The 20,302-nt window shown below is 43.8% G+C and overlaps 1 protein-coding gene across 2 annotated transcripts in view; it reads right to left on the bottom strand.

Moving 5' to 3' along the window:
* Positions 1–783: 783 nt before the first annotated feature.
* Positions 784–20,302, bottom strand: part of ZNF805 (zinc finger protein 805) — a 64,211-nt gene continuing 44,692 nt past the window's right edge. The window contains exons 2-4 of one of the 2 annotated variants that reach the window (XM_024979417.2): positions 19,990–20,116; positions 15,956–16,051; positions 784–10,155 (exon numbers count right to left, since the gene is read on the bottom strand). In XM_024979417.2, coding sequence (XP_024835185.1) covers positions 8,525–10,155; positions 15,956–16,051; positions 19,990–20,116 — 1,854 coding nt within the window. In that variant the 3' untranslated portion in view covers positions 784–8,524. The remainder of the gene's footprint in view (positions 10,156–15,955; positions 16,052–19,989; positions 20,117–20,302) is intronic. The other variant, XM_024979416.2, reaches the window with a different exon arrangement.

Raw genomic sequence — 20,302 nt, 5'->3', positions numbered from 1 at the left:
AGTATAGTCTATTGACGTATAAGAGTCAGAAAGAGAAGGGGTTTCTATTAGGGGTTTGGGGTTGTTTAATTTACAGATGAAAGGAATAGCCCCTACGAGTAGTCTGTTACCTCTAAGAACTGGCTAGCCCTGAAAGGGGCAGTCTTGGTATCCTCTGGTGGTTTAATGGTTAGGGCTCTGTGCTCTCAGTGCAGAGGGTCCAGGTTTGATCCCTGGTCTGGGAACTAACATCAGGAAGCTGCTGGGGCCCAGCAGTCAATCAAACAATCATAGAGAGGTAGAAACCAAAAAATAGGCAGAGGGGAAACAAAAACAACAAATAGATGCTTAAAACATGGATCTCCAAATTTAAAAATCACAGTAGACAGAAATTTCCTTCAAGCCATCCATCTGGTTAGAACAAGGACAGAAGTATATAATGAGGTGGTCTGATTAGAGGCCTATGCTCTTGACACTGCTTCAAGGAAGGCAAAGTAAGTTACCCATTTATAATTTAGCTTAGACTATTCAATTGTCAGGTATGTAACATACCTGTGAACAGATTACAAATCTTTAACCCTCAAATTTCAAGGATGATGTCACTGACCCCAGAGGCTGCGGGGTATCCCATGACTGAGACAGGAAAGGTGGTCTATGGGTCAGACCCTAAATACCAAGGGGAGCAGCATGTACAACCAGAGACCAGATTCGTATAGGTCTCCAGTATCACATCTCTGTAGAGGGCCCTCCCAGCTGGAAAAAACACTCCCATGACCATCTCAGTAAAACTCACAGACAGGTCCATGAACTTGACTAAGCCTGCAACAACACACTCTTTAATCTCCAGTTATGCACATTTAACAATGCGGGAATTATGACCCCATATTCGTTAATCTTCTCTTTCTTGAAGTCAAGGCTACAAGTTTCAACAGTAGGAAGAATAAAGGAGAAACTGTTGACATATGTGCAATGGAAATACATGGCATTAACCTGGTTGTTAACATCTCTGTAGAAATAGAGGCAAATACAGGGAATATTTGCAAGTCAAATCACTTGGCAATATATCTAAACAGATAAAACATTTATTGAGAGGCATGATTCTTTCTCACCAGATATTCTGTATATTTTGTCATCATTAAATCCTGAACACGTGTAAGAATTTTTGGTGTGATATAACTATTGTTACAATGACTTATATGTATTTAAACCTTCACCTCAAAGCTATGACTTATTTTTGTCATAGCAAACTGTATTTGCTTAGTATTTGTTAAAGGAATTTGAACTTCCCTATTTTGGTATCATTTAAGTCACTGTGAACATGAGTTAACATGCGGTGCTATCCTTTGAACTTCAGTTTGTCCCTGGCTAGTTTAGGGACTTAGACTTTGGGATGCTTGCTATCGTGCCCAGAAAGGATGAATGGCTCAGGATAGGCACTGTCTCTGTATTATGCTGCTGACCTGCTATGCTTCTGAAGGTCAAAACTGTTATGTTCCAAGCAGAGTGCCCAATAAAAATACTGGGCTCTGAGGTTCTACTGAGCTCCCCTATGAGCCACTTCACACACGTTGTTGAAATTCACTGACACAACTTAAACCAAGTGCTCAGGACTCCTAAGGCTTCCCTGGGGCTCAGATGGTAAAGCATCTGCCTGCAATGAGGGAGAGCTGGGTTTGATCCCTGGGTTGGGAAGATCCCCTGGAGGAGGAAATGGCACCCCACTCCAGTACTCTTGCCTGGAAAATTCCATGGATGGAGGAGCCTGGTAGGCTGCAGTCAATCGGATCACAGAGTCGGACGTGACAGCAACTTCACTAGAACTCCTGAAGCTTGTTCCTGGCTTCCTCTGGACTCCAACCCTTATACCGTTCCCCTTGTCTGAGATCGCTTCGAAAAAACATCAATGTTAAGCATGACAATATGCTGAGTTCTTTGATGTTTTCCTAGTAATCATAACTTGGATAATCTTGAGGACTTTCCAGTCATTCATCATGACTCCATTTAAAGTCTGACCATTTTGTCCATATAAGCACATGTGGTTTCTCTTTGTGGTCAACATTATGTCATACACGGTACCCATTATATACACAGCTCTGTGTAAACACTCTGTGAGGGAGGGAGGCAATCAATATAAAAATACACTGCTGTGTGTGGCCACTCATTAACACACACATATACTGAAGGAAACAAAAATGTTAATGTGTCTAATGAGGGAAACAAAAAGGTTAAAGGAACAGAATTGGACAGTGGCTGGAGGTGAGGCTGACGAAAGAAAAATGGCTGCAAGTGGCTTGGTCAGCCAGACACAAGACAGCGGGACTCACTGAGACGTTTTCCAGGCACCTCACACACAGTGTCCACAGCCAAGTCAGCCTTAGCCTTCTGTGATCTCTCTGCTACTTCAAACTCAAGAGATTACCTATATCTTTCACAAAGTGATGAGATGACGCCAGCACTGAAGACTTAACATGGTTTCACACTCAAACTGAAATGGTGGCCAAGAGGTACTGCAGAATGAGAAACAGGGGTCAGAGGTCAATGCACATTACTTGATCCGTTTTAGTAAAAATGAGTAGTGACAAGGAAAAAGGATCACACTACATGAAGGGATCTGGGAAAGTGATATGGGCATGGACTCTGTGGCCAGCCTAAATGGCCTCCGATCCCTAACCTCATACTTTGCACCAACAGTACAAGTCTGGGCAAATCCCTTAGCCTTTCTAGTCTTCAGTTTTCAGTGTAAAATGAGGGCAATATTACCTACCACATAAACTGGCTAGAAAGGCTGAGTCGACATGTCTAAGCGTTTAAGACAGTGGCGGCCGTACGCAGCACCGTGCGTCTGTGCTCTTACGTTCTACGGGCACGTCCTCATGGTGGGCTCCGGCCAAGCGACACAGGCGTGAACTCCGTGTGTGAGCATACAGAAGGCGTGCAGTTACGAACAAAGGGTAACAGACATGACACACTCACCCTGGAGACACAGATTTGGGGGAGCGCTGCAGCTCACTGGGTGTAACAGGCCTTCAATGGGAGTTAAGTCACTCATGGAACACATTGCAAGTGAGAAAACAGTGGCCTTCGATGGACCCCGGGAAGCACACTGTTTAATGCTAAACATGGGCTGAAGACAGATTCTCTGAAGAAGGGCAAGAACTGAGAAAGCAGGGAAGGACATTTAAGTCAGAGAGGTGGGCAGCAGTCCAAAGGGGGCTGGGAGGTAGGGGAAGAGGACAAAAGGGAACTCTTAGACCTGCGTGAGCCAGGTGACCGAGATAGAGATCACCCTCTAGTTGTCACTGGTGTGAAAGGGACATGATGGGGGAGGACAGGCAGTGGACTGAAGAGTCACACAGGGCGTCTGTGAGAGAAAAGAGAAGGGCACAGCTCAGCGCACAAGGGAGGCACAAAGTGCCTGCTGCTGCTGCTGCTGCTGCTGAGTCGCTTCAGTCGTGTCCGACTCTGTGCGACCCCATAGACGGCAGCCCACCAGGCTCCCCCGTCCCTGGGATTCTCCAGGCAAGAACACCGGAGTGGGTTGCCATTTCCTCCTCTAATGCGTGAAAGTGAAGTCGCTCAGTTGTGTCCGACTCTTAGCAACCCCTTGGACCGCAGCCTACCAGGCTTCTCCATCCATAGGATTTTCCAGGTGAGAGTACTGGAGTGGGGTGCCATTGCCTTCTCCATAAAGTGCCTAGGGATGAGGAACACAGGTACAGATTATGGACACAGAAGGGAATTAAGAGGGAGAAGTTAAAGACCAAAAACAGAGGCATAAAAGAAAGAGGTCCTACACACATTGGGAAATGTGGGGGAATGTGTTCAACCACAGAGGAATATTGACTGTGGAAGAGGAGTAGCCCATACTCTTCAGATTGTAACAAGTCTTACTGAGCAATGAAATCTTACACACAAATCTTCTCTGGGGAACAGAACTCTGAACAAGCTGAAGGTCACCCAGTTTTATTTTCTTGAGAACTGTTTATGGATAACAACAAAGAAGACTGCAGGTCTTCCATTCCTTCAGGTAATTCAGGATTTCTAACAGTTAAGATAAACTACCAGAGACCAATGGCTTTGGACCAAAAGTTGTGCTGTACTCTGAGTCCTTCTTTGGCATCATAAACCAGGCAAAGAAATAGAAGATGCATAAAAGAACGAAAGAGAAAATCAAACAACGGAAAAATTCAAAAACCAAAATGAAAATTCACTGCATGAGCTCAATAGTAGATTGTATGTAAGAGGGAAGGAATCAGTGAGCTCAAAGAGAGCTCGAGGGGAATTAGTCAATATGAGCAACAGAGGAAAACACCCTGGGGAAACAAAAAGGTACAAGTCTGAGGGTCCTATGGAACAAGAGCAAGAGCCCACCATTCATGTTACTGGAGCCCCTGAAAAAGAGGGGCTGAAAAAACTATTTGAAGCATAACTAAAAATTTCCCAATTTTTCCAAATGGCATATACTACAAAATTTTAAAAGTTAAGCAAACACCAGACAGGATAAGCCCCCAAATGTTACGGCAGGCTGCATCATGATCAAACTTCTGAACTCTATGTACAAGGAAAAAACACTGAAAGCACTTGACAACATGGACAGAGTACAGATACAGAAATGATGAGTCAAACGGCAGCAGATTTCTCATCTGAAACCGCGGAAGACAAGGAAATGACCTGCCTTTCAAGTACCAAAAGAAAAGAACTGTTGACCCTGAATCCTATGCCCCACAAAAACATCCTTTGGGAATGAAGGAGAAATAAAGACATTCTTAGAAGAAGGAAAACAAAAACATCTGTTACCAGAAAACCTACCACAAAAGACAGGCTACAGGTGTTCCTGGGGTAAATAATTTAAAAAGAAAAACTGTTAATGGAAGAAACTTGGGATTTCAAGTAGGAAGAAAAGAACAATGTAATGAGTAACAATGTAATGAGTAAACAGACTGTGCTTCTTATGAGTTTTGCAAAAATGGTTTGACAGCTGAAGCAAAAAAAAAAAAAAAATCATCCAATATGGTGCTCAGCATACAAAAAGGCAACACTTTATAGACAGTTATATTAAAGAATGGGGAATAACGTACCCAATGGAAGTAAGTTTCTACACGTCAAAGTGCTAAAATGTTGATACTGTACACTCTGATAAGTTATGTATGTACAATGTAATACCTAAAGTAACCACTAAAAAACAAGACATATTCTCAAAAACATCACAGATATATCAAGTGGAATTCCTAACATTAAAAGTTAGTAACTTTTAAAAGTTACTCAAAAGAAGGCAAAACAAACAAAAAGTACCTCCCAAAACCAAATATCAGGTCAACAAAAACCAGGTAACAAAAACATCATAAAATGGTAATGGTAAGCCCTGAAAATATCAATAATTATTTTAAACTTAAATGACCTAAACATACCAATTTTTAAAAGGAAATCAGTAAAATAGACATTAAAAAATGAGGCAAGTATATGCTACTCACAATATTCACATATTACATTACTTGAAATGTAACAATATAGATAAGGTTGAAAATATAATTATTACGGAAAAATATAAACCATGCAAACATTAACCAAAAATCCCAATAGTGACTATATTAATATGAGATAAAGAATACTTCAAAGCAAAACAACTTCCCAGGAGCAAAAAGAAAACAAAGAATAATGATAAAAGGGTCAATACACCAAGATAACATAGCAATCCTAAGTGCATCTGCACCAAGTAACAGACCTTTGAAATGCAAGAAGTGAAAACTGACAGAACTTAAAGGAGGAAGAGACAATTCTAGAATTAAACTGCAGGACAACACCCCCCTTTTCAGCTATTGATAGAAATTAGAGGCAGGAAATCAGCAGACAAAATCGGGAAAACATCATCAATGAACAGGATCGGGAACACACATATACAAACTCCACCCAATGACAGTAGGATACACATTCTTTTCAAGCAGCCTTATTGAACATTCAAGATAGACTATATCTTTGATCATAAAACAAACCACAACAAATTTAAATAGCCAAATCAAATATAAAACAAATGAAATCCAAAACAAGAAGAAAGCACAAAATACTCCAAACACTGCAAAATTAAACAACATACTTCTAAATAATCGATGGGTTACACAGACAGTCTTGAATAAAGAAATATTTAGACCTGAATGAAATGTAATTAGAACATAATAAACTACAACAGTACTGAGGGAAATTTATAGAATTTAATGCTTATATTAATAAAGTGAAAAAAAAATCCTCAATCAATAACCTAAGCACCCGCCTCAAGAAACTGCAAAGGAAAATAGTACCAAAGCAAATAGAAGAAATGATGTAATAAGGATCAGGGGGAAAAAAAATCAGTGAAATAAGGAAAAGACAGAGGAAAAAATGATATAAAGTGCTGGGTTTTTTTAATGATTTAAAAAACTGATATATGTCTGAGAAGACTGACAAAGATAAAAGAGAACACATTTCCAACATCAGGAATAAAATACGGGTTATAAATACAGATTCTGCTGCCCTCAGAATGATAAAGGAACACTTTAAACAAATAAGAACATTTAGATGAAATGGGACAATTTCTAGAAAAAGATAAACTATAAAAACATATCCAATATGAAATAGAAACTGAATAGTTCTATACATATTAAATAAAATAAATAAGTAATTAAGAAGCATTCAAAAGAAAACTCTTCAAGACTAAATGGTTCACTGGAGAATACTACCAATCATTAGGTAGTACCAAATGATACCAAACCAACTCTATACTATACACTGTCTTCTGAATAATAGAACACCTTTTAACACATGTTAAGAGGCCAGAATCACTTAGACACCAAAATCAGACAATGACAATGGAAAAAGAAAGAAAAGAAAGAAAGAAAACTACTTAATACATACCACTGTCACTCATAAAATGAGAGGAAAACTTCCTCAACAAAATACCAGCATATTAAATGCAGTAATGTATATAAAAATAACTGTACTCCATGACCAAGTAGGGCTTATTCCAAGGATACAAGCCTGGCTCAGCATTCAAAACTCAAATAAACATAATATACAACAACAAGCTAGAGAAGAAAAAAACACAAGATTCTATCAGTTGATTAAAGAAAAACCATTTGACAAATTCAACACTCATTCATAGCAACAAAAAATTCTCAGCCAATTAGGAATATGGGAAACTTTCTGAACTTGATAAAGCCCTATGAAGAAAACCTTACAACTAACACCATAGTTTATGATTAAAATCCTAATGTTTTCCCCCTAATATCAGGAACCAGCCAAGGCCATGTTTTCTCACTACTAGTATTCAAAATCATATTGGAAGTCCTAGCTAGTGCAATAAGACAAGAAAAGAAAATGATAGGTATATAGATGAGAAGAAAGAAAGAAAACTTCTCTACTTGCAGATGATATTTCTATGTAGAAAATCCCAAGCATTCTATCAAAAGAAATAGCAAGATTGTAGGATATGAAAAATATATATATACTAAAGACTATATGGAAGCTGAAAATTTTAAAATCAATGCAATCTATAATTACTAAAAACCACCAAACAAAAAACCCACATCTATATATAAATCTTATAAAAACTGTATAGGACCTACTGAGACTTATTAAATAACAATGAAATAAATCAAGAGATAGCAAATAAATATACAGACATAATACATTCATAAACTGGAAGACACAAGACAGCAAACATGCTGACTCTAAACATATTATTCTGCCAATTTAACTCAATTTCTCTCAAAATTCAATAATTTTTCTAGTAAAAACTTACATAAAACTTTATATGGAAATTCAAAATACTAATAACGCTAATCAGTTTTAAATAAGAATACTGCAGTTTTAAATAAGAAGACTGAACTGGGAAAAGCAGACTCACTTTACCCAATTAAAAGACTTACCATATAACTAGAGCAATCAGTAAACCAGGATTAGTACACGACCACAAAAAAGTCTGAGTATTAGCTCTTTAAAACCATATAAAAAAAGGTTTGTCTTTTAAAAATCAAAGCCTAAATAGTCTTAAACGGTGCAAAACAACATGCCCATTCATATGTGAATTCTTATCTCCTTACATATAAAAGCATTTAGCGGCTCAAACTAAAATGTAAGCTCCTTAAGAATAGAGACAATGTTTCAGAACAAAGACGTTGGATGAAAGGTTCCAGACCTGTCTGCCTCACCTTACACTGGATGGCAATGAATGTATATAAAGACGCATAGTACAGGTTCTTTACCATGGGAACAAAACCCTCTTCCTACCAGTTAACTAAGCAATCTGACAAAGTGCCACAGTTTGGCAAGGAAGTCTGAAAGAAACTTTTTTGCAGTTCATTTTCTAAGTCTCTCCCTTCTTTTTTTAAAAAAAATTCCTGAGATAATAGTGAAATGTAAACTAAGTAAGATGGAGCTGAAGGCTTTCCGAAGTGCATAATAACCACTGGGTCTCTCTCCGTGATGAACTCTCACATGCACAATAAGGCTCTAGGTTGGGTCAATTTCCAATATGAGTCTTTAGACGATAATTAATATCCTGCAATAGTTTTTCTCACAGGGAAGAAAACTGTGGGGTTTCTCTTTGGTATGAATGATCAGATTCGGAGTAAGATGTTTCTTCAGGCAAAAGATTTTCCTCAGTGGTTACATTCAAAAAGTCTTTCCCCAATAGGAGTTCTTGAAGGTTGACTGAGGTTTGCCCACTTGTAAAGGGTCTTCCCACTTCTGTCACATTGACAGGGTTTCTCCCAGTATGAACCCTCTGGTGCTGAGTGAGGGACGAGCTGCGACTGAAGGCCTTTCCACACTCACTGCACTCATAGGGCTTCTCTCCAGTGTGGATGATGGAGTGTCGAATAAGGTTTGTGCTCCAGCAGAAGGTTTTTCCACACTCCATGCATTCATAGGGCTTCTCTCCACTATGAATCCGCTGGTGTCTGGTGAGGCCAGACCTGCGGTTGAAGGCCTTCCCACATTCCGTGCACTCATAAGGCTTCTCTCCAGTGTGGATGCTAAAGTGCCGAATGAGGTCTGCCCGATTACTAAAGGCTTTCCCACATTCTTTGCACTCAAAAGGTTTCTCGCCAGTGTGGGCTCTTTTATGTAAGATGAAAGTGGAACAGTGGGTGAAGGCCTTTCCACACTCGGTGCACACATAGGGCTTCTCCCCGGTGTGGATCCGCTGGTGCCTCTTGAGGTATGACCTGTGGTTGAAGGCCTTCCCGCACTCGAGGCACTCGAAGGGCTTCTCCCCGGTGTGGATGACGTAGTGGTGAATGAGGGCTGCGCTCTCACAGAAGGCTTTCCCACATTCGCTGCACTCGTAGGGCTTCTCCCCGGTGTGGGTCTGCTGGTGCCACATGAGGTAGGACCTGTGTTTGAAGACCTTGCCACACTCAAAGCACTCATACGGATTCTCGCCACTGTGGATGATGTAGTGTCGAATGAAACCCGGCCTATCTCGGAAGGCTTTTCCACATTCTTTGCACACAAAAGGTTTTTCTCCAGTGTGGCTCCTGTTATGTAAAACAAAAGTGGAACGGTGGGTGAAGGCCTTTCCACACTCACTGCATTTATAAGGCTTCTCCCCACTGTGAATCCGCTGGTGCTGTGTCAGGTGTGACTTGCGGTTGAAGGCCTTGCCACACTCCATGCACTTATAGGGCTTCTCTCCGGTGTGGACCATGTGGTGTTGAAGGAGATAAGTGCTCTTACTAAAGGTTTTCCCACACTCTGTGCATTCATAGGGCTTCACTCCAGAATGAATCCTCTCATGTCGAGCAAGGAGGCGTTTCTTATTAAAAACTTTCCCACACTCATTGCATTTGAAGAGACTTTCCTCTTCCTGAATCAGGGGATCTTTACCTGATCCACAGGAGTCACGGTCATGGACAGCACCCCCTAGAGGGACTTGCTCCTCTACGATCCTTGAACACACACCACCAGCTGTCCCTAAGCTGCCACGTTCACAGCTTGGATTCCCAGGGAGCTTCCCGTTCTGGGGTTCTATCTCTGGTCTCAAGCATCCTTCATGCCTTTCCAATGGCTCTTCTTGATTGTTGATTTGGCCCAACTGGGAGTCCTCTGAAACTCTCTGTGTTAGCTGTTCTTGGACTGAGGCTCCCTCAAACAGGGATGGCTCAGAAGTGGTAGATTCTCTGGTCTTGGGTTTTCCTTTGTCACCTGAAAGAAATTCAACATACAGAAAGACCTGTTAATAATGCCAGCATGGAAGTTCAATATTTCAGTGTTAAAAATGAAGATGAAAATAGTGCCTCTGTGTCTGCCATGTTGCCCTACCTCTGAATCCCAGGATAAGAATTTATTTCTCTCCTGATCTTGGACTGTTAAAACCTTGAAAGAGGGACCCAGAGGAATGGCTCTGTAAGGGGATGGGGTGCTGGAAAAAAGCACAGTCAATTCCAGACGGGACAGTTATGCAAATAAACAACTCATGTGGGTCCAGACAGTTTATGCTGAAGAGATGACTCAGTTCAAAACCTGAAAGACCAACTATATGATCAGAAGGCTATGGTTTGAACCATAAGATAACAACTAGGAAACAGACAAAGGGAAGACAAGGGCACTGAGTCATGCAGGCACTGATTTAATCAGTTGTGTTTATGTAATGAGAGTCAGTGGAATTCTTATGTTGGCAGTACTCCATGCATATATTGCCATACATCAATGCCAAGAGGCTAATGAGTCCGATGACGTGGTAGCTAATGTTTGGAAGCCCTCCAAAATCTGTTTAAAAAAAAAAATATATTGAAAACTTATTGGACAAAGACTTTGCAACAACTATCTTATAAAAGCTCAAGGAGCTAAAGAAAGATACAGAGAAAGTCAAGAAAACTAGGTAAAAACAAATGGAACTATCAATACAAAGAAAGAAAACCTAAAAAGAAATGAAAAAGAGGGAATTCCCAGGAGACTCAGTAAAGTTAAAACTCCAGGTTCTCACTGCCAGGGACCCAGGTTCAATCCCTGGTCAGGGAATTAAGATCTCACAAGCCACAAAGTGCAGTCAAAAAAAAAAAGAGAAAAAGAAATGAGAAATTCAGGAGCAAAAACTTCATTAATTAAAGTGAAAAACTCACTGGAAGTATTCAAACGAAAATTTATACAGAAAGAAGAAATAATCTGCCAAGTTGAACATAGAATAATGTTAAATATTGAGTCTAACAAACAGACAAAAAGGAAAGATTGAACAATAGTGAGTAGAGCCTAAGGCACCTGTGATACACTTAATGAACCAACATACTCACTAAGACATTCCCAGAAAGACAAGAGAGACGGGATCAAAGAGAGTATCTGAAGAGCCGAAGACGTCCCAAAATGGATGAAACGTCCAAGAAGTTCAATGAATTCCAAGAAAAATAAACTCAGACACACACTGAGGAAACTGTAAACAAACTTTTGTAAGGCAAAGAAAAAGTATAGCAAGTACGAAGCAACCTGTTATATACAAGCGATTCTCAATAAGATTATCAGATTTCTCATCAGAAACTTGGGAGGCCAGACACCAGTGGTTCAATAGATTCAAGTGTAAAACAAACAAACAGAAAGTGTCAAGTAAGAATCCTTAATCCGGCAAAACTGTCCTTTAAAAGAGCAAGGAAGAAATTAAGACATCTCAGTATATGAAAGTTGGAGGAGTTTGTTACCACTGGATCTGCTCTGTAAGAAATTCTTCAGGGAGACTTCCAGGGTGAAATGTAAGAACACTAGACAGTAATTCAAAGCCATATGAATAAATAAAGAGCTTTATAATAGTAAATACATGGGCAGTTATTAAAGATAGAATTATTTTGTAACTCTACATTGTGTATTTACATGATTTAGAAGATTGTTTGTTCAAATTGTTAACCTAAAGGCTAGTATTATTATAACTTTAGCTTATAAGTCCATGTGTAGCTTTCTAGAAATTTAAGAGACTAACACATTTAAAAGAATTAGTAGTTTTACGTTTCTAGGCGTACAACATACAAAGATGTAATTTTGTGACACAAACACTTGAAAGGGGTAATGACGGAGCTGTAAAGGATTTCTGATGTTGCTGAAGTTAGGCTGGTATAAAATCATATTAATGGTAAAACTTTAATACATACATCAAATATAATCCCATGATAGCCATAAATACCTAGAGAATGTATGCAGAAGGAAATGAGAAAGGAATTTAAAAGTTTCACTACAAAATATCAACTAAACACCAGACTATAAAGCAAGAATGAGAATCAAAAACTATAACACATATAGAAATCAAATACCAAAATGACAGAAGTCTCTCCATATCACTAACACTTTAAATGTAAATGGTTAAACTCTTCAATTAACAAACAGAAATTAGCAGAATTGATAACACATGACCCAACTATATGTTTTCCACTAGAGACTCACTTCAGATACAAAGACACAAACTGAAAGTCAAAACAGGGAAGAAGATTCTGTACAAATACTAACAAAAAGAGAGCAGACAAATCGTCTACATTAAAATCAGACAAAACGGACTTTAAATCAAAAAAGATTACAAACAACAATGAAAGATATTATATAAGTAAAAGTTATAATATAGCAAGAAAATATGACTGTAAACAACTACATACTGAAAGAAGATCAAAATACATGAACCAAAGAATGAAAGAACGGAAGAGAAAGAGACAACACTACAAAAAACATGGAGGCTTCAATATCCCATTCTGAATAATGGAGAGAACAACCAGACAAAGGGTAAGTATAGAAACAGAAGACTTAACACAAACCGACTGTATCTAACAGATACATACAGAACACTCTACACAACAATAGCATACACATTCCTCTCGAGTATACATGGAACATTTTCCAGAACAGACCATAGGTTAAATCACAAATTAAATCTCAATAGATTTAAAAATATATCAAAAAAAGTATAATTTGTTTCTAATGAAAACAAACAAAAAAAACACCAAAACTTACAGGATGCAGTGAATGCAGTTGTTAAGAGGGAGATTTGTAGCTATAAACACTTTCAGTGAAAAACAAAAAAGATGTCAAGTCAACAACCTAACTTAACAACTTTAGTAGGAAAAGAAAGAAACTAAACCCAAACTAAAGACACACAGGCAATGGAAAAAGAACAGAGAGCCCGGGAAACACACACACGTGGAGCTCTGGGGAATGGAAGAGAAGGGAGAGCAGTTCACAGTAAAAGCAAAGAACATAAAGTAAATGGAGCTAGAAAAATGGGTGACGCTGGGAATGACAACACCGTATTCCTGTCTCACACTATCCTCAAATTCTACCTCACACCAGAAAGAGTTAAATGTCAGGTGCCAAGCTTAGAACATCTTATAATGAGGACATCTTTTTGATATTAGGGATGGAGCAGCACCTATAACTGATAAAAGTATCAGTAATGTACAAAAATTCCTAAAAACAAAAGGCAAATAAGTTAACACCTAGAGTTTTCGATGAACTGACATTTCAAAGAAGAAAATACAGTTGTTCGTCAGTATCCACAGGGGAATAACTGGTGTCAGACACTTCCTGCTCAACACCCAAATCCAAAGATGCTCAAGTCCTTTGCATAAAATGGCAGTTTTTGCATATAACCTACACACATCCTCCTGTGTACTTTAAATTGTCTCTTGCTTGTAATATCTAATACAATGTAAATACTGTGTAAATAATTGCCAGCACAAGGCAAACTCAAGTTTTGCTTTTTCGAGCTTTCTGGGATTTTCTTTTCCCCCAGTGTCTTCAATCCATGCTTGATGAATCCAGAGTCAGAACCTGCAGATGAGGAGGACAACTGTACAAATGGGCCGATAATTACATGATGAGAAGCTAAAGCTTGTGAACAATTAAGGAAATGCAAGGCAAGCTCACCTAAGACACAGTTGTGTCAGTTCGTTAAGCAAAAATAAACATGCCTGAGAGCATGAAAGACAGAACAGGACACAGTCAGTGGAATCTAGAGAATTATAGATGGGCAGATCTCTTTTAGAAAACCACAGCAATTGTCACCTAAACTTGAAAGTTTGCACAGCTACAATCCAACAATTTTACTCCTAAAAATGACAAAAGACAGGCCTAATCGTGTGCAAGAGGACCAATACATACGAACGTTCCTGGTAGCACTGTTTATGAGAATGATGAAATGTAAAAAAGTAAATGCCCTAGAGAGTGGATAAATATGAAACAGGAATATTTTTTATTTGCTTCAAGTGCAGAAACTTGGGCACATTTTTATGTTAAGTAGACAAAGGATAAAGTTACTAAGGGGCTTCCCTGGTGGCTCAGAAGGTAAAGCATCTGCCTGCAATGTGGGAGACCCGGGTTTGATCCCTGGGTCAGCAAGATCCCCTGGAGAAGGAAATGGCCACCCGCTCCAGGATTCTTGCCTGGAAAATCCCATGGACAGAGGAGCCTGGCAGGCTACAGTCCATGGGGTCACCAAGAGTCGGACACGACTGAGCGACTTCACTTGCACTTTCAGTTACTAAACAAGCAGTAAATAGAAACACTTTCCCTAAAAGGTGTGACCTAGACTCTGGTTCAAGAACTGGCCATGAAATGTGCCAAGGTCTCTTCCACCAGGGAAAGGAAAACCACAGCCTGGGAACCTGAGTGCAGAAGGGCTGAGGACCAAGCAGGAGTTTACTGTGGAGCCCTGCTGACACCCCAGGGCCATGCGCTGAGACACCGGCACTGGGGAGGCAATCCCTGTCGGGAAGGCCGGACGCAGGGCTGCTGGGGGTGGGTCGAGGGTCTGGGGCGGCATCCAGTCTCCAGCCTGTGCGGACGGCAGGACCACGTGCTCAGGCGTAGGAGGGGAGGAGTGAGCACCGGGATGGGTTCTCTGCCAGGCGTGCTCACTGGCTGCCTGAGATCCTCAGGTGGAGGTGTGTGGAGAGCAGGGGGCAGAGGCTGGGATGCCCCTCTGAGGGGCCACCGATGGCCCCACAAACGCTCACAGGCCAGCTGGGCCACGGAGTGACTAGGAGTGGAAAGAGCACGCCTCTGCAGCAGCCCCAGCATCACATACGACGGCTCCAGTGCCCTCAGCAGCCCAGACGTGGGCACACAGGACAAACGTCACTGGGAGGCTTTACCCAACAGGAGGAGACGGGCGACAGGGGACAAGGGAGGGCTCCTCAGTGTCTGAAACGATAGTTTGGGAAAGGGGAAGCAGAGGAGTGCTGGAGAGGCGCTGGGCAGGGAAGACGTGAACCACACTGTTCATCGTGACTAACGGGACATGGCGGTACCAGCAGCTCACTTCCCACGAGACACTGACTACGGCTCAGACCCTGTGCTGAGCAGTTTTATGTTTTAAAACTGCACACCCCCAGCAACCCCAGGTCAGAGCGACTACCGTTGACTGGCGCCTTTAGGAGCAGACCCCCCTCACCAACCTCCTGCTCCTCTCCTGAGACGGAGGGCTCAGTCACAGCTCTCTGCCCACCCCCCAAGTGTGGCCAAGAGCCCAGTGCCTTCCAGTGGAGGGATCAGAGGGCTGCTGTTTATGGGAGTCAGAGTGGCGTCATCCCCCACTTCTCTGCTAGCTGCAGGGGTCAGGGCACCTGAAGTCACACACTGACGACAGAACGAACCCAGGGCCCCGAGCGGCCGCGTGCTGCAGAGCTCCCCGTGACCCACAGGGACCGGGTGCGAGTCAGAAACAGCGCCTCCACGTGCTTGAGCTCCGAGACGCCGGAGTCCCTCTGACACAGCAGCCAGGCTGCAACTCAGACGAACTTACGTGCAGACACAAGGAGATCCCAAATTTCACTGGGACCACAGAGCTGGTGGTCGGCACCCAGGCCTGAAGCCCAGGACACATCTGAGCTCGTACACCGTTGACCTCGGCGAGGACAGAGGGACCTGGGGTCAAAGGGCTCCGTGGCTTCCAGACCACCAGAGGCCCGAACAAGACGCTTCCCAGGGAACCAGGGCCAGCGGCTTCCGGCAGGGTCTCTGCCCACAGCTTGGCTCCTACCTGCACAGGTGCTTCGGGAGAGGTCTCTCTTCACCGTCCACAGCTCCTGCCCGTGCTCCAGCCGGTAGATCAGCTCAGGTCTGGGGACAGGACACCCTGGGCATGGAGAAAAAAGGAAGACATGGGGGCTTCTGTGAAAACTGGGAAGACCTCTCAGTCTCGTGTGAGACTTCAGGATGCAGACCTCAGAATGAAGCTGCTCCCATGCACACAAAATGCGGAACTGCGACCCAAAAACCAAAGACACGCCACACTGCCATGGAGCTTTATTCCTAACACTAAATCAAAAGCTAATATACAGTTAACATGGTCAAAGGACTGTGTTCAAGCAACTGAAATGCACCACACTACTTCAAAATTGAAATAGATTTATGATGTCATTTAAACAACTGACATATTTGAAATATTGATTCTTTTCGTTCAAAACAAGGTTACGTGTCTCCGTTGCTAAGTTCCGTTTTTAGAACACAAGCAAAGTTTTGTACTGTTCTTTCTACAGACCACAGGTGAGTCTACCCCAGGGTTTCCTCACAGCATTCTCAGCAAGTACATACTACGATCAGCACTTTTCTTTTTTAGCCATGCAGGATCCTAGTTCAGTGACCAAGCATCACACCATCACCCTCTGAATCAGGAGGGCAGAGACTCAACCACTGGACCACCATTTTTTTTAAAGTTAAAGTTCATTTACAATGTCATGTTTGTATCGGGTGTACAGGAAAAGTGATTCACATACACAAATACCCACACTGCTTTTCAGATTCTTTTCCGTTATAGGTTATTATAAGATACTGAATATAGTCCCTGTGCTGTATTAGAACCTTGTTGTTTATCTATTATTATATATAGAGGTGTGTATCTGTTGATCCCAAACTCTTAATTTACCCCTCACCACACCTGCTTTGCTCTTTCGTAACCATAAGTTTGTTTTCGGAGTCTGTGAGTAGCACCATTTTATAGATAAAAACCATACAGAAAGCAACAATCAGGCAGATAATGTGATGTGCCAAAGAGCCCACAACTGGTGAACGGCTGGGCCAACACGGAGCCCAGATCTAACCGTCTCGGCTCTGTGTGCTGTTCCACCACAAAGCTACACAAGCCTGCTCCCAGAGGTGCCGAGTGCAGGTCTAGATGATGAAAATCCTGATGAGTAAAGACAGGAGCGATGGTGGTGAGGCTCGCAATGCTACCCTGCACAAAACCTGGTCACTCCAGGCACTGTTCTGACCCTTTCCAGAAAGTTACCCACTTAGCCCTGTTGCAGCCCCGGGAAGTAAACTCCACCTTACTCCGGTTTACCAAGGAGCACCCCGAGGCCCAGACGCACCCCGAGGCCCAGACGCAGTCTGTAACTGCCCAGGACCACACAGTTTTTAAGGTGCAAAGCAGGGACTAAACACCAGAGTCTGGCTCTGACCCTGGCCTCCCCAACACCACAATGAGGAGGAAACAGCAGACACCCCTGAGTGGGGCCAGCATCCTGAGACCAAGTGCGGGGCAGCTGTGAGGGAGGGATGTGAGCACCGAAATGCAACTACTGGGAGCAGGGCTGGGGAGGGGCAGACTCAGCAGACTTCAGTATTTCATGAACTGTGAGAAAATAATAAAACTGAGACTCCTGCACAGTGATACGGTCACATCTACTGCCATCAATATTTCACTAAAAAAAAGGATTTTTACTTCAAAGGAACCCCACAGAGGACAGCTTCATGAAGTGAAGGTGTATGTTCCTTACTGTTAAGGTTCCACTGTACGAGGCTCGCCACGGAAGCCGAGTTCCCCTGACTGTCCTGAGGGCCAGGCGAGCCCGAGGGTCACACGGGAGGAGCAGAGCAGTGCCCGCATCGGGCCTGCCGTGCGGTCAGTCAGCGACCTGGGTGAGCTCTGACTCGTAGTCACAGTAACGCCAGTGCTACAAGTGACGCTTTTTCTGTTTCTCACATCCCTTCAAAAAGGGATTCCTGTACAGCAATGGTGAGTGGGAAACAGAAACCCAGAGGCTGACAAGTCGATAAGTCAACCTGAAAATGCAGCCAAGGGACTGAACAGTGAGAGTTAAGGGCCAGCAAGCCTGCACCAAGGCTCAGGGATGGCCCCCTGTTGAAGAGAGGAAATTAGCAACAGTTGGGGGGAAGAAGGGTTAAGTACTGAACCACATTTTCCCTAAAGAAGTCAGGAGGCACGAAAAAGAGTAAACGAAGGCCTTCCTCAGGGTCGTTCCCAGTGCCCCTGATGAAGTGTCCGTGAGCCTTCAGAAATGGGGCTTCTCAGCCTCTGGACAACTGACATTCAGATCCAGAAAGTTCTTTGCTGAGGAGAAGGGGAGAGAATGTGTCTCTCCTGCACAGTGTAAGGATGTGTGGAGGCGCTCCGGGTCTTCACTCAGTAAGTGCCTGTAGCAACTCCATCCCAGTGGTGACAACCTATGTCTCCAGACGGGGCCAAGTGTCCCTGGGGAATGAGAACCGCTGGCTTAGAGGATGTAAATCAGGTGACAGGGGAGAGCTAGTGTGATGAGGAGGGGCGCTAAGAGAGTTTGTGGTCAGGAAACAGTTGGTGAGGAAGCGAGGTGGCCATGTGCAGAGAAGAGGTGGCCACGTGAAAAGCCAAAATGCCCAAGAACACCCACCAGGAAAACAGGACAGCACCTCAGAGGCCGGAGGCGAGCACGTCAAGTACGTCAGGTACGCACAGAACGGCAAGGCACCAGTGCGACCCGTCAGTGAGCGTGGGGAGAGCCAGGGGAGGCGGGCGGAGGCATCGGGGCTCGATGGTGGGCATTTCTATTTGTTTAATTCTGTTGTAAATTATCTAAATATGTCAAGCTTTTCCTGATTTTGTTCAACCTCCTCTCACTGACATAGAACACAATCCCAGGTCTCTAAGAACACGCCTGTCTCACCGAAGCCCTGGGTTTACAGCCCTCCCTTCCCTCAAACTGAGCAGCCTGAGAGGACCGTCCCTGAGCTGCTGTCTCTCTACTGTGGCTCTCTGGCCCATGCGGACTGGGTCATCCTCAGCTGAGCAGGGCTGTCGTGTCCACCCTCTGGTGCTGAGGGGCATCTCTGGACTCATCACCAGACCCCGGGACCACTCACTCCCACATGTGACGGGCAGATGCAGCAGACGCTGCCCGATGTCTCCTGGGCACAAAACCGCCACATGCTGAGACGCACTCCTCTCCCAGCTTCTCCTTCTCGGACCAGCAGATGATCCCTGCCGAGACTGAGCGAACATGAGACACCCGTGAAGGCGCAGGAGGACAGAGAAGCCCCCTGACTGAGACCCTGCGGCTAGACAGGACCTGCTGGCACTGAAGGCAAAGGCCTCCTGGGGCCCCGGCTGCCTCACCCTCTTCCTGGAGAACAGCTTGTCACCCACATCCTGTGCACTCGGGTATAGGGGACGCCTGGGAACCGGTCTCATTCGGTCCGCTCCCTCTCTGGAATGTGAAACAGGAACTCAGACAGAGGCCGGTCTGTGCCGGGCCCTGGGCTGAGAGGTTCAGGTGGTCACTTCCTCCTCACGGACACCCCCACCCCCACCCAGAGCCCTGCAGCAGAGAAAGAGCAACAATATAAACATACGAAGAAGTAGAAACAAGGCATCTGGAGCCTTGGAGAGCAGGGATTGGGGTGGTCACTCCTGTCAAACTTGCTGGGGTGCAAAAGCCATTCTGAAAAGACAGGGACGTGAGCAAAGCCAGAGAAAGAAGCCAGGACGGAAGCCCCAGAAGCCAGGGTAGAATCCTGGTTCTCCTATTCCAGTCCCATGTGGCCCGACTGGAAATGCTGCCTTTGGGTTCTGCAGAACATTCATTTCTTCCACCACTTTCTAAGAGCCAAAGGGGAACTTTATTCAAAGAGACACAGAGACAGCAGGCAAGAGGAGGTGACTCTCAAGCATGAGTGAAACTGTGAGAAAGCAGGGGGGAGGGAGGACTCCTGAGCCCTTCCTGAGAAGCCAAGATGGAGCCAGGGTCCGGGATGCACGGGGTGGTCGGGGCCCGCACAGCAGAGCAGGAGCCTTACCCAGAGACACCAGGAGGCCGCAGTTCTCCAGCATCACCTCCTGGTACAGGGTCCTCTGGGCCGGGTCCAGATGCCCCCACTCCTCCTGGGTGAAGGTCACAGCCACATCATCGAAGGTCACAGACAGCTGCAATGTCAAATACAGATAGCAGCGTCAGCTTTGGGACGACCGGGTGGGATTGGAGCTTGTCCCTGCGTCTCTGGTAAAGGCGCAGCAAGGTCGAGGCCCTCATCGCCGGGCACCTCCTCCGCACTGGGCTGAAGAGGGGGTGGGCAGTGCTGTGGGCATAACACAGTACAGCCCTACTTCAGA

The sequence above is a fragment of the Bos taurus genome, chromosome 18 (genome assembly GCF_002263795.3).
Source record: "Bos taurus isolate L1 Dominette 01449 registration number 42190680 breed Hereford chromosome 18, ARS-UCD2.0, whole genome shotgun sequence".
Classification (NCBI taxonomy): Eukaryota; Metazoa; Chordata; class Mammalia; order Artiodactyla; family Bovidae; genus Bos; species Bos taurus.
Note: the sequence above shows the minus strand (reverse complement) of the source record. Positions and strands in the feature narration are given on the sequence as shown.